At 54.3% G+C, this 14597-nt stretch overlaps 1 protein-coding gene across 3 annotated transcripts in view; it reads left to right on the forward strand.

Annotated features, from left to right (window-relative positions):
• The window catches only part of LOC115894564 (transcription factor Dp-1-like), a 50382-nt gene that overhangs the window by 17137 nt on the left and 18648 nt on the right, over nucleotides 1-14597 (forward strand). For all 3 annotated transcript variants that reach the window (XM_030922149.1, XM_030922148.1, XM_030922147.1), the window contains exon 3: nucleotides 12254-12320. In XM_030922149.1, the coding sequence (XP_030778009.1) occupies nucleotides 12254-12320 (67 nt within the window). The remainder of the gene's footprint in view (nucleotides 1-12253; nucleotides 12321-14597) is intronic.

The following is a 14597-nucleotide window of genomic DNA, read 5'->3' on the forward strand; positions in this document are numbered from 1 at the left end:
ACCGCTACCGCTGCAGATGCATTCTCAGGAACGGACGTTCACTGTGTCCCGTTTTTGGCAGTTGTAGTTATGACCATCTATAGCCATGAACATCTTGCATGGTCTTTGGCGCACGTCTGTGCGTGTCTGTGGAGGATTTGCATGGTTTGGCCCTGTGGGGTCGCTGAGCTGGGGGCAGACCCAAGGGGGCTTGCTCCTGTGCCCACAGCTGTTGGGCAGCAGGGCGTGATGGCTCCTGGGGTGCTGGGCGCCTGTGGCCTCCACCTGCATTCCTGGTGCCCGAGGGTGCTGTGTGTCGCTCCTGCTTCCGGGCTGCAGAAGGACCTCTCTGTCTTGATGCGGAGTGTGGCGGCGTCTCCAGTCCACGCGCAGGAGCTGGGCTGTCTGTAGGTCTCTTTGTTCTGACTTGCAGGGCTGCCTCTCTGTTCTGGGTGTGGTCCTGGCTCGGGTCTGCATGTTGCAGGCATGTCCTCCCTGGCTGCGGCACTCTTGATTTTTTTTTTTTAAATGGCTCCCTTTGATGAGGAGACTTTCGCTGCCCTTTTCTCTTTCCTTGGGTGCAAATTGTACAGTTCTTAGGCCTTTTTAACATCATCGTGTTTGCTGCTTACATTTTTCTTTTTCTTTTTTTTTTTTTTTTAAGAAGGAGTCTCACTCTGTCACCCAGGCTGGAGTGCAGTGGCCAGATCTCAGCTCACTGCAAACTCCGCCTCCCGGGTTTACGCCATTCTCCCGCCTCAGCCTCCCGAGTAGCTGGGACTACAGGCGCCCGCCACCTCGCCCGGCTAGTTTTTGTATTTTTTTAGTAGAGACGGGGTTTCACCGTGTTAGCCAGGATGGTCTCGATCTCCTGACCTCGTGATCCGCCCGCCTCGGCCTCCCAAAGTGCTGGGATTACAGGCTTGAGCCACCGCGCCCGGCCTACATTTTTCTTATTTTCCCTCCTGCTACCTCTGCTCCAAACCGGATAGTTCATCTCACTGTCTAATGTGCAGTTATTGTATTTTCTGCTCTGGAACTTTGTTTTGGTTTCTTTTATAGGTTTTAGTTCTTTGCTAAAATGGTCAAACCTGAGCTTTAATTTCTTGAGCGTCTGATCAGTTACTCTGGTGGTTTCACCCCATCCCTGCGGGTCTGGCTCCATGCTCTTGGTTTTGGTCACGACTTGCCCTCTTGTCCTGTTGGGCATTTATATCAGAGTCTGTGGAGGAAGTGCAGGGCCCTTCTCAGCAGCTGGGCCGCAGATGGTGGCGACGGATCCCTCCAGTCTTGGTGTCTGGGCTTCCTGCTGGGTGAGGGTCTGGCTCTTTGAGTTTCCAGCTCTTTCTTCTCAAGGTGTGGCCCTTGGGGGTCCCAGCCCCAGTACGGGGGCTTTGCTTGGAGCCTTCCTCCGGGGGGCCTCAGCACTGGCCCTGCCTGCCCTGGTCACGGGTTCTCTGATTGCATTAGACAGATTCAATGGATTTTAAACATATTTCTTTTTTTTTTTAATTAATTTATTTTTTATTATACTTTAAGTTCTAGGGTACATGTGCACAATGTGCAGGTTTGTTACATATGTATACATGTGCCATGTGGTGTGCTGCACCCATTAACTCGTCATTTACATTAGGCATATCTCCTAATGCTATCTCTCCCCCCTCCCCCCCACACCACAACAGGCCCCGGTGTGTGATGTTCCCCTTCCTGTGTACAAGTGATCTCATTGTTCAATTCCCACCTATGAGTGAGAACATGTGGTGTTTGGTTTCTGTTCTTGGGATAGTTTGCTGAGAAAGATGGTTTCCAGCTTCATCCATGTCCCTACAAAGGACATGAACTCATCCTTTTTTATGGCTGCATAGTATTCCGTGGTGTATATGTGCCACATTTTCTTAATCCAGTCTGTCATTGATGGACATTTGGGTTGGTTCCAAGTCTTTGCTATTGTGAATAGTGCCGCAAAAACATACGTGTGCATGTGTCTTTATAGCAGCATGATTTATACTCCTTTGGGTATATACCCAGTAATGGGATGGCTGGGCCAAATGGTATTTCTAGTTCTAGATCCTGAGGAATTGCCATACTGTCTTCCACAATGGTTGAACTAGTTTACAGTCCCACCAACAGTTGTAAAAGTGTTCCTATTTCTCCACATCTTCTCCAGCACCTGTTGTTTCCTGACTTTTTAATGATTGGCATTCTAACTGGTGTGAGATGGTATCTCATTGTGGTTTTGATTTGCATTTCTCTGATGGGTGAGTGATGATGAGCATTTTTTTCATGTCTGTTGTGGCTGCATAATGTCTTCTTTTGAGAAGTGTCTGTTCATATCTTCGCCCACTTTCGATGGGGTTGTTTGTTTTTTTCTTGTAAATTTTGTTTGAGTTCTTTGTAGGTTCTGGATATTAGCCCTTTGTCAGATGAGTAGATTGCAAAAATTTCTCCCATTCTGTAGGTTGCCTGTTCACTCTGATGGTAGTTTCTTTTGCTGTGCAGAAGCTCTTTAGTTTAATTAGATCCCATTTGTCAATTTTGGCTTTTGTTGCCATTACTTTTGGTGTTTTAGACATGAAGTCCTTGCCCATGCCTGTGTCCTGAATGGTATCGCCTAGGTTTTCTTCTAGGATTTTTATGTAAACACATTTCTTCTGTAATTGTTTCCGCAGCAGGCTTGATCTGAGGCTCCTGTCCTGCCATTTCCAGACACGGCAGCTCCTGTCCTGCTCTTCCCACTTGATGCTTTCATTCGGAGCGTGTTCGTGAGATGAGCCTTCGCGCTGTCCCGGATCTTCTTCAGACGCGAGGTTCTTTTCTGCCGCGTCCCTGCTCTGCAGTGGCACCGTGTCCTCTTCCCCGAGGTGGGGAGGTGTTGGCCTCTGTAGCTGAGAAAGGCTGGGCCTGGCGGTCACCCAGCGTGTCCTGTCTGGATTTAGCATCTTGAACCAGCAGCGTCTGTTGCCTCCCAGTGCCTGTTAGGAGCCCAGGTCCCCTGTCCAGCCTGTCCCAGGTGGCCCTGGCCTGTGTGCCCTGAGTTGGTCCCGGCAGGACCACTTTCAGATTAACTCGCCCGGCTGCTGGTTGGATCCCGCTCCTTGTGGGCTGCTGCTGGGGGTGTGTTCTTGTGCTTTGCCGTGTGGACCCCAGTGTAGGGCAGCTCGCTGGTGGCTTCCTCAGGGTGAGCCAGCAAGGTCAGAGTCAGTCTCTTGAGGCCACCCTCACCCTCACCAGGCTCTGGTGCTTGGTGGGAGTAGGTCAGGGCTGCCCACGTGGGGCCCCCTGCGGGGCCAGGGTACTGGAAGGAGTGGCTGGGGCTGCCAGAGGTTGTCCCTGAGCTCTGGGGTTGTGTTTGTTCCCAGGTGTGCTCTCCAGGGCCCAGGAGGGCTCCTGGGAGCTGGCTGGGTCCTAGCCCCAGCCCCAGAGGAAGGGCTTGTGGCCAGGTGGGCAGAAGTGCCAGCTGTTTGTGATGGGCAACCCAACAGCCAAAAGGGAGGAGCAGAGAGAGTTCTCTGCAGGAGTTAAGGGAGGAGCAGACGGAGTTACCCGCAGGAGTTGAGGGAGGAGCGGACGGAGTTACCCACAAGAGTCAAGGGGGAAGCAGGCGGAGTTCTCCGCGCAAGTCAGAGGAGGAGCAGAGAGAGTTCTCTGCAGGAGTCCCATGCTGGGACCAGGAGGGCCCTGGTAGCAGGCGGCCCATCCTGGCTGCTGTTATATAGAGTGGCGTCTTCCCCAGGTCTCTTCATTCATTATACAGTTTAAAGTGCAGTGAAGTGTTTTCTGCCCTGGGGTCTGGCATGGGCCACTCCAGTCCTCAGGGGGATCCCTCAGTGCAGCTGGGTCACTTTCTTCTTGCCTCTGCTTACTTTTGAAATTAAGATTGTTCCTTCACACTTTTTTGGCTGTTGTGAAGGCAGAGCTGAGTGGCTGTGACAGAGACTGGATGACCCTCAAGCCTGAATCATTTGCTGGGTCCCCTCTGAGAAGTGTGTGGCCCTGGTGTCCCTGTCTCCAGCCCTCCCCTGGGCCTGGCTTGTGAACCTGTGATGTCGGGACTGCAGGGCCCCTGCTGAGCGGTTTTCTTACCAGGCAAAATTCCTGCTTTCACAGAGTTGATGCCAGGGTCGTCAAATCTTTTGTTTTCCCTGGACCACATTGCAAGAAGAATTGTCTTGGGCCACATAAAATAGAGTAACACTAACAATAGCTAAGCTGAAAAAAAAACTCATAAAATTTGCAAATTTGTGTTGGGCTGCATTCAAAGGTGTCTTGGGCCACGTGCAGCCTGCAGGCCACGGCTCAGATAAGCCTGGTTTACACTTCAGTGGGGAGCCGTTAGCAATGGAAATGGTAAATTGTTCAGTAGATTAGAAAGTACAGAGAAGAGCAGGGCAGAGAGGGGTGAGACAGTGTGGGGTCCGGCATGTGCCCCAGCTGGCTGCTGTGTGCCACTGGCTGACCCCTCACTGGCTGTGTAGGGGAGAGTCCTCTTCACGCCCTCTCACCCTCCTGGGTCTCTAGGGCTTGTGTGTCGAGTGTAGGGGAGAGTCGTCTTCACGCCCTTGCACCCTCCTGGGTCTCTAGGGCTTGTGTATCCCCAGGGGATTAGCCCCCTGGACACACCCTGGCGGGTGCTGGCCAGCAGGGAAGGAGGCGATGAGGGCCTGGGCAGCGCCCCCATCAGGGCCAGGCGAGTGCAGCTCCAGGTTGTGAGAACCGTGGTCACCTGTGTGTTTTAAAGATGACGGCAGTGATAGGCCCCCTTTTAGGCCTGGCACGGAAGTTAGTCCCATTCGTAGACCCTGTCACGAAGTGGGCACTGCTGAGGTTTATTAAACGATGTCATCTTTAATAGTTCTCATTTTCAGTTGGTTCAGCTTTTTCTAGCAGCATGGCGTGTTTTGGGAACGTGTGTTTTGCTGTTATTGCTGCTACTCATGGTACGGTTTTATCTAATGTAAGACGAGAATAATCAACTGTTATCTCCATTAACTACAAACACAAATATAGTTGAACATAGTTTTTCTAATAGAAATTAAGGTTAGTTTTAGCCAAGGGGCACCTTTGCTGTTGGCTTATATGTGAATGTGTTTAGCACCTTGAGGTGTCCTTACTGGGAGGTAGGGCTGCATCTTGAGTATAAAGATTTAACAGGAAAATAAGTCCAGTGCACATGTCTTAAAATTGATAGCAATTTCAGCAGTATATTAGACACAGGAAGCTGGGCCAGGCGTGGTAGCTTACGCGTGCTTGAGCCCAGGGGTTCGAGACCAGCCTGGGCAACATAATGAGACCTCATCTCTACTAAAAGTTAAAGAAACATTAGCCCGGCATGGGGTGCATGCCTGTCCTAGCTGCTTCGGAGGCTGACGTGGGAGGATGGCTTGAGCCCAGAAGGTCAAGCCTGCAGTGAGCTGAGATCTTACCACTGCACCCCTGCATGGGTGACAGAGTAAGAGCCTGTCTCCAAAAAAAAAAAGGCAAATGAAACCGTTTGTGTTTTGGTCCTTGTTACTGAGCTCCTGTGGGTCACAGCCCACAAGAAATGTCAGGAGGACCTACATGAGGGTCTTTCCCGCAGCTCCTTACATACTCAAGCTGCTCGTTGTGGTTTTGTAGTATCTGCTAAATGTCAACCCATAGGAATGACTTCATAATAAACAATCACAGAGGCTGTATTTGTGTCTGTCTTAGTTCTAAAGTGTCAGCGGAGACCCAGACTCACACCCACACTCCTAAAGACAGGACACAGGACAGGAGAGGCTGTGGCCTTGGATCCTGCGTGGCTCACGTGGGGTTGCCTATTCAGGTGCTGGCTGTGACATGGGAGCTAGCAAGGCCACAGCTGGCCCCTGGTCTGGAGAGTGGGGACTTGGATGCTAAGGCCACTGTGCCGTTGACCAGCAGGCCAGCGTGCACCCCTTGTGCATCCTGTTGACACGAACACTGAGCGGACGGACCCCAGCCGGTGTTCCTGTTAACAAGTCCCGTTTAGCAGCCAGCGTTTATAGCCAGCCCGGGGCCTCCCTGCCTGGCGGGACCCTGGTGGTTCTGTGTCCTAGGAGCCTGTCTTAGTTCCGGGCCAACCAGGATGGGTGATCACCCCACATACAGGGTTCTCAACATCCACATGCTACGCTGGGGGTCTGGTGCTGTTGTCTCGGGCAGGAGCGGAGGCTGAGGGTCTGCATGTTTACCTGCCCTGCGCGGGCCCCTTCCCGGGAGCGAGGTGGAGCCCACGTGGGGAGGTTGTGGTCTGCAGGTGGGCAGCAGCGAGTCATGAACCTCAAGCTCTTGGTAGGTTTTTGTCGGGATGTGGCTGGCTGAGCTTCCTCGTGGCTGCGTGGAGCCTCAGCAGGGCGTTGTGTTTGATGGCAAATGGGAATTAAATCATGGCATCGTCACTGTCTTTTTCAGGGACGATGCTGCACTTAGTTCTTGCGACTCTTCCTGTTGTCAGCCAAGGGGGTCGTCATAACGAACTTCCCTGTCCTTGGGGGTCACCTTCCAGGAAGGGGGTGTCCGAGAGTGAGCGCAGCTTTGAAAGGCTGATGCTGAGGGCGTGCCACGTGGGATCCCGTTCTTCGGACGACAGTGCCAGTGAGCTTTCCATGTGGAACTAAGTTTGCGCGGGGTTCAAGATCACTTCGAAAATAAATTCAGTGACAACCTGGTTGATGAAAATAATCACATTTTTTTAATGTTCTGGAGAAAACTCTTAACTGCTGTATTAGTTATCGATTGCTGTGAAACAGACGAATGTAGTGGCTTAAAACAATAATACGCTCTCTTACTCCCACACAATAGCTGTGGGCCCGGAGTTTGGGAGTGGCTCGGTTGGGTGCTTCTGTCCTGGAGTCTCACGCAGTTGCAGTTGAGACGTTACCCAGCTCTGCAGGCCTCAAGACCAAGGTCTGGGAGTCTGCTTCCTAGATGTCTTACCTGTGGCAGCAGTGCAGGAGGAGCCCTCAGCACCAGGACCACCTCAGGGCCTCTTGAATATCCTCACACCATGGCACCAGCTTTTGCAAGAGGGCAGGGAGTGACCTAGCTTCAGAAGTTGCCCCTTATTTCCATCCTCCCGGGGGTCGGATCACAGAAGTCAGTTCAGGGAGAAGGTGGCGCAATGTTGAGTGTCCACAGGGGAGCTGGTAGGAGGCGGTGCGGTGATGAGTGTCTGCAGGGGATCCTGTGGGAAGGCAGTGCAGTGGTGGGTGTCCGCGGGGGATCCTGTGGGAAGGCGGTGCGGTGGTGGGTGTCTGCGGGGGATCCTGTGGGAAGGCGGTGCGGTGGTGGGTGTCCGCGGGGGATCCTGTGGGAAGGCGGTGCGGTGGTGGGTGTCTGCGGGGGATCCTGTGGGAAGGTGGTGCGGTGGTGGGTGTCTGCAGGGGAGCCGGTAGGAGACAGTGCAGTGGTGAGTGTCTGCATGGGATCCTGTTGGGAAGGTGGTGTGGTGGTGAGTGTCCTCAGGGGAGCCCGTTGGAAAGGCAGCGTGGTGGTGGATGTCTGCAGCAGGGCCCATTGGAAAGGCAGCACGGTGGTGGGTATTTGCAGGAGAGCCTGTCCTGGTTGCTTGGGCTGCTGTCACAAGAATACCGTCACCATGAATTGGGCAGCTTGTAAACAACAGGAATCGACTGCTCACAGCTCGGGAGCCTAAGAGTCCACTATCAAGGCCCTGGTAGGTTTGGTGTCTGGTGAGAGCCACTGCTTGGCTGGTAAGTAGCATCTTCTTGCCGTGCCCTCACCTGGTGGTAGGGCCAGGGAGCCCCTTTATCAGGGCACAGATTCCATCTGGGAGGCTGTGCCTTCATGGCCCAGTCACTTCAAAATACCATCCCAAGCAGGATTAGGAGGGCCGCACATGAAGATGCCACAGAGCCTTCCTGGAGGCTGTGTGGCCCAGCCCTGCCGTCAGCCGCCTGCTCCCACTCACGTCTCCCCGGTTCACCCTCCTCCAGTGCTGGTTTGTAGAACATTTGTGTGAGTTCTTCAGATGATCTGTGAACAGAGGCAGTCTAGGTGGTGGTTTTGTTTTCTAATCTCCTTTATGGAAAGGAGAGTTTGCATTTCCCGTGTGATTTTGACACACATTGTATTATGAAATATTTTCAGTGTTTGTCAAACTCAGTGTGGAGTAAGCGCATCCCATCAAGATAGGCACTTACAGGCACCACAGGAACCACTGTGTGGTTTCCTTTTAGGTCAGGTTTCCTGTCTTACAGCCTCGTGTTCCTAGTTGGAAATTAAGGTTGAGACTGTAGCCTCTGTAGCCAGGTGTGCATTTGTTCTCCACCAGCCCTGGAGAGGTCTGCTTTAGAGGCCCTGCGGCCCCAGAAGTCATGCCTCTGAGTCTGTGGTTCTTGGCTGCCGGTGGCTTCGCAGTGTCCGGAGATGATTCTGATTGTCCCACCCGGGGTGAAGGCTGAGGACGCCGCCAAACACCCTGCAGGGAGGGTGGCCCCTGACAGAGGCGTGCAGGTGGCAGCGTCAGCGCTGCTGCTGAGACAGCACAGGGTGTCATTCATGGCCCCTGCCTCCTGGGCCCAGAGCTTCTCCAGGAGAAAGCTGAGGAAAGGGGCCAGCTGTGAGCTGCGGGCGCTTGCCAGGGATCTAGCGACACCTGGGCACGTGGCCGGTGGAACCAGCAGGCTGAGGCTGTGGATTTTGAAGTGCTATCTGCCATTTCTACTTTCAGAAGCATGAGTTGCATAAAGAAGGGGAATGAAAGGGTTTTTCCTGGAGCAAAACGATGCTTGTGGCAGACCCAGTTGGACCCACAGATGATGCCACGCTTGTGTCGGCAGTGCGGCTCTGGCCCACATGTGGGCCTTGTTCTCTCCTCACTGGCTGCCGTCACTGTGTGCTCCGCGTCCGTGCAGTTACCCCAGAGCTGTATGTCACAACATTGAGGCTGGTGGAGAAAGACGGGCCCCTTCACCCCATCTCAGTCTTCCTGGAAGGGCCACCTGGGTCCACAGCCTGGCCCGTTAACTCCCTGGGCAGCTGCTGGGGAGGAGGAAGCACTGCCCGGAAGGAGGGGCTGTGCCGGTGGGTGGCGGTGACGGGGCAGTGGTCTCCTGGACCTGGGTTTCCTGGGCGTGGGCTACTCAGGGATTGCTGAGTTCCTGTCCCAGCCGGGGCTGACCACCGAGTCAGTGGGGTAGAGTGAGAAACATCCAGGCCACCTGTGCCCCAGCCCCTGCGGCTGCCGAGGTCTCCCCTGGGCAAGGGCAGTTGGTGTTCTTGCAGGGCCTGTATTGGTGCACTTGAGGAGGGTTTTATGTGAGCAGCGGCAGAACGTTTACAGACACGAGCGTCGCGGTGGCCGGGCCAGGCCTGTGTCTGAGTGCACGGTGGCCCTAGGCGGGGCTCCTCTGTTGAGGCCTGACTTGCCGGCGTTTCATGGAGGCCACAGCAGCCGCTGCTCCTGGGGGTCTTCCACACACCCTGCAGGCATGGGGAGGAGCAGTCCCTGCTCTGTCTCTGCCCATCGGGCTGTCCCCACCAACAGAAAAAAGGCGCTGTGCCACCCTGGGCAGTGCGTGCCCTGCACCAGTCCCTGGCCCTGCACTTCTTAGCAGGTGCTCATTTGTTCATCCTGGTGAGGGAGGGCGATAGACAGGGGCAGTGGTACAAAACGGCTTCAGAGCCCGAACCACGGTTGCCACAGGCCAGGGCTGGGAGCGCAGACGCCATGCAGGGAAACTGGACACAGCCCTGGCTGTGTAGGTGGGAGGGCGGTCATCCTCCACAACTGGGACTTGCTCCATCAGACCCCTGGCACGGCTTCCTCCAGCTCCACGCACCCGGGGCTGGAGCATGCTCCACTCCCACACAGATGCTCGAGCTGGGCTCAAGCCTGACCAGCCCTGACCGAGGCCCTTGCCTCCTGGCCTCACGCACCAGGCCTTAACCTCCTGGCTGTAACTTCCTGGCCTTACGCACCTGGCTGTTCACTTCTGGCTGACCCACCTTGTGTTTAACTTCTCAGTCTTACCTAGTTTGCTTTCACCTCCTTGGTCATAGTCACCTGACCTTACCTACTTTGCTGTAGTGTCTTGGCCTTCATCTCCTGTGGATTCTGGCCCGCCATAGCCACTTGGCCGTGTGTACCTGGCTTAGCCACCTATCCGCACCCACTTGCCTTTTTCTTACTGGCCGTACCCTCCTGCCCTTTCTCTCCCAGGCTTAACATCTCGGCCTTACCAACCTGGCCTGGATGATATTGCCCTCATGGTGACCAGGACGTCTGGCATCTCATATGTATAACACACTAATGGGTGCCAGCACAAAGCCATGCACGCCGGCTTTCAGGCACCGTTGTTGACCACGGGTCACGCTTTTCCTGTCGTGTGTTTGTGCCAGCGTAGCCCTCTGCAAGGCCTGTCTGGTGTCGTGCGTTTGTGCCAGCGTAGCCCTCTGCGGGGCCTGCCTGGTGTCGTGCGTTTGTGCCAGCGTAGCCCTCTGCGGGGCCTGCCTGGTGTCGTGCGTTTGTGCCAGCGTAGCCCTCTGCGGGGCCTGTCTGGTGTCGTGCGTTTGTGCCAGCGTAGCCCTCTGCGGGGCCTGTCTGGTGTCGTGCGTTTGTGCCAGCGTAGCCCTCTGCGGGGCCTGTCTGGTGTCGTGCGTTTGTGCCAGCGTAGCCCTCTGCGGGGCCTGTCTGGTGTCGTGCGTTTGTGCCAGCGCAGCCCTCTGCGGGGCCTGTCTGGTGCTGCATCAGGTTGGTGGCCTCAGAGGCGCCTCCTGGGTGTGGTCAGGTTCTTGCCCCACAGCTCTTTTCCTTGAGATTGCATCACAAGCCGTCTTTGGGCCCCTGGGCGTGGTGGAGCCTGGATCCCAGCCCCTTGGTGTGGCCAGTGTGATGCAGCCCCTCCTGCACATCCCACCTCACCTGGCTCTGTGTGCAGGTGGTCACTGGGTCGTCCACCCACCTCCCAGCAAGTCCCACAGCCAGGGCTGGGATGGTGCCTGCTGCACAGCCAGACTCAGAAAGTGTGGTTGGACCCAGTTTGAATGTCTGTCGTTACTATCTTTTTTTAGCCTCCTAGGATGTGAACTTGCCGTCGTCCTCAAGCTTACGGGCAGCCCTGGTTTTCCTCATCTTCTGTAGGGAAAGGGGTTGTGAAGATGCTCAGGAAATTGCCCAGTGGTCTTGCAGGGGTCATCTTGCTGGGCTTTTAGTCTTGGCTCCCTGGCTTGTACCTGGGCTGCCTCCCCATGTCCCCTGACTTATGTGGGTGGCACCATGGGGTCATGGCGTCTCCTTGTTCCCGTGGTGTTGTCTACAGAAGGGTGCCTTCGGGTGTCTTTACCCTTAGCGAAGACAGCAACCCCCATCGCCGCCCCCCAGCCCCACTGCCTGAGGTGCGTGGCCTCCTCAGACCCTGGGTACTCAAGCGTGCTGCTGTGTGTGTGCTCATGCTCAGGCGGCCACGCCCAGAGGCCACCCCTCCAAGACCTCCTCTTGGGATGGCCTTTCCTTCGCAGAGCCCAGCCCCTGGGGACTGACGTTTTGTTGGGACAAGTAAGAGAATGAAAGATTTCATGACTTTTCTGGAGAAGCAGGATGAGGTTGACAATTCTGATAGGAGTCCCCCTTAATGTGTCTTGCTGTGTGGCTGAACCGTTAGGTGTGTGTTACTGCCGTATAGCTGTACCATTAGGCGTGTGCCCCTGCTGTGGCTATACTGTCACGTGTGTGCGCCTGCTGTGGTTGTGCCATCACGCGTGTGTTCTTGCTGTGCTTCTGTACTGTCACACATGTGCCCCGCTGTATGGCTGTACCATCATGCGTGTGTGTCCGGCTGTGTGGCTACACCATCATGCATATGTTTCCGGCTGTGTGGTTGTCCTGTCATGCGTGTGCCCCCGCCGTGTGGCTGCGCCGTCACGCCCCTGCCCCCGCCGTGTGGCTGCGCCGTCATGCCCCAGCCCCCGCTGTGTGGCTGTACTCTTATCTGTGCCGCCTTTCGTTTAACATTCTATTGTGAACATTTTCCTCATCATTACGATCGTGATTTTTCAAGACTGTGTGGATTCTATAAGTCGTGGCTAATTCCTGGTGGACGATGCTGTTTTGGCCCTGCAGGTGCCGTGGTGACAGCGACGTTCCTTCTCCGGACCTGGCGTTCTCCTGGGGTTCCTGGCGTTGCTTAGCTGTGGTCCTTCTGCCTTTTACAACGTTATTTGATAGAACCCTTGAGGGTGGCTTTAGACACCCCTTGTTTCGTAGCCCTTTTAGCTGTTGTATTTATTATGGTTTTGTTGCTTTCTGCAGGCCGGTCTAATTGAAGCCAACGGAGAACTCAAGGTCTTCATAGACCAGAACCTCAGTCCCGGAAAAGGTAAGGGCACCTGCTCCGGACTGTGTTGATGAATGCGCGAAGCTTCACGTGTTTATGAAGCTGTTGACGTGGAAGCCTCTTGCTAATGATGGCGTCTCCTGCACGGGCACCTTTGTGCTCCGGGAACCCAGGAGGGTGGGCGTAGGGGCCTTCTAATATTTAGAACACAGCCTGCACACACACCAGCAGCTTTGCGGATTTTGAATTCTAAGGTATGTATACTATTTGCAAAAGTTTAGAAAAAGGTAGATGTAAAGAAGAAGTAAAGATAATTTGTTTTCCCGCCACCCAAAGATAATGACGTCTCAGCAGTGGTGTGGGCACTTCCAGAAGCAGGACTCACCTGTGCTGTTTCAGGAACGATGGGCCTACCGTGGTGCACACCTCCTGCGAAGCGAGCACTTGCCACGTGTAACGCTTCGCGTGTGTATTTTACTAGCTCTTGAGGAAAAACCATTCTTCCTGTCTTGAGGAATCCAGGGGAGGAAGTCAGCTGGAGAGGTTGAAGCCGCCTCTTCCGGGTCCCACGGTTGGCAGTTTCCATGTCACACCTTGGAGTGGTGCTGTGGTTTACATTCATGAAGGTGTGTGTGCTCACCTGGTTACTTCCCAGGTAAACTCCTTACCTGTGCTGGGTCAGGACACACCACTTAGAAGCTTTGATGTGCGGTGCTTGGCCCCTCGTGAGAGGCTGTGCTGTGTGGAGCTGGGAGTGCGTGCAGGCAGTTTACTGTGGTTGGTTGTGATATTGCTGGGAGACAAGCTTGTGGAAGAGCTTGCTTTGTCCTGAGACGTTTCTGCCTGCAGAGCCTAGTGGGTCCACTGAGTGCTCTGGTCGCAACATGCACCTGGTTGCGTCAGCCCAGGGAGGAGCCTAGAGGCCTGGATGTGTTTCCGTTTTAGATTCCTAGAAGGAACCTTCTGATTTTTCTAATTATTCCCATATATAAAATGAGCTTTTTTAACTCTTAACATTGAGACCCTTGTAAGTGACCTCTCAGTGCTTGCCGTGGCTCTGGGGCGTGGGTGACCAGGCCACCAGCTCTCTGCTGAGGCTTGGCCCTGCTGCCTGTCCCTTTCTGTCCAATGCTGGTGTGGGCGCCCATGGTGCCATCTGCCTCCAACCCCTACGTGCTGCGGAGCCAGGTCCAGATGTCTCCTTGGGGCCCGTCCGTAGGTCCTACTCTGGTCTCTTCCTTGAAAGAACTTGGCCTTGTGACCTGAGCCAGCCTGCAGCCTCCCCAGCCTCCTGCTGCCCGTGGGCCCTGCCAGAGGAAGGAGGTGGGACTGGCCCTGCTCTTCTGCTGACGCAGGTCCTTCCCTGCTGCTTTTCTAGGAGTAGGGAGCAAATCTACGCAGCCCTTTTAGGATTATTTATGAGCTTTTTGTCTTGATCATTTGAGGATTCACAGATTGCTTGAGAGAAGTATAGTTTTAGTGTAACTAATTGAACACTTAAAAGTGCACATAGGAGGCTGAGGCAGGAGAATGGCATAAACCCGGGAGGCGGAGCTTGCAGTGAGCTGAGATTTGGCCACTGCACTCCAGCCCGGGCAACAGAGCGAGACTCCGTCTCAAAAAAAAAAAGTGCACAAGTTACAGGCATGACATTTTCTGTTCAGGTGATAAAGCAGAAATAACAATGAAAAGGTTCACCATTTTCACCATTGGAAATGATGAAGTCTGTTACTATGGTGTTGAATTTGGATTCCTCGTTAGGTTACATGCAGTAGGCTTTCTTACCACATGTGGGCCGTCTCCTTTTCCATTCTTACTCACAAATCTGTGCTTAAATCTGTAACAAGTTTAATGGAGCTGAAGAGTTGAATTGCAGGGATCAGGAGGGAACATATTCTGGCATTCGTAGCATAGCTGAAAATGTTCTGGTTTTGACACGGCCCAGCAGGGCCATGCGTTTCCTGCCTGCTCACCCCGCGTGCCCCGGCCCCCTGATCCCTCCGAGGTGAGCCTTGGGATGGTCAGTTCTTTCCCCGGATCGCCGGCAGCAGCTCTTGGGCCTCCCCTGCCCTCACCTGGTGTTGACTCCACCACACACGTGGAGTTGTTGTTGTTGTTGTTGTTGTTGTTTTTGAGATGGAGTCTCACTCTGTCGCCCGGGCTGGAGTGCAGTGGCGCGATCTCGGCTCACTGCAACCTCCGCCTCCCGGATTCAGTGATTCTCCTGCCTCAACCTCCTGAGTAGCTGGGATTACAGGTGCCCACCACCATATCCAGCTAATTTTGTATTTTTAGTAGAGATGGGGTTTCACCATATTG

The sequence above is a fragment of the Rhinopithecus roxellana genome, chromosome 18, assembly GCF_007565055.1.
Source record: "Rhinopithecus roxellana isolate Shanxi Qingling chromosome 18, ASM756505v1, whole genome shotgun sequence".
NCBI classification, from domain to species: Eukaryota; Metazoa; Chordata; class Mammalia; order Primates; family Cercopithecidae; genus Rhinopithecus; species Rhinopithecus roxellana.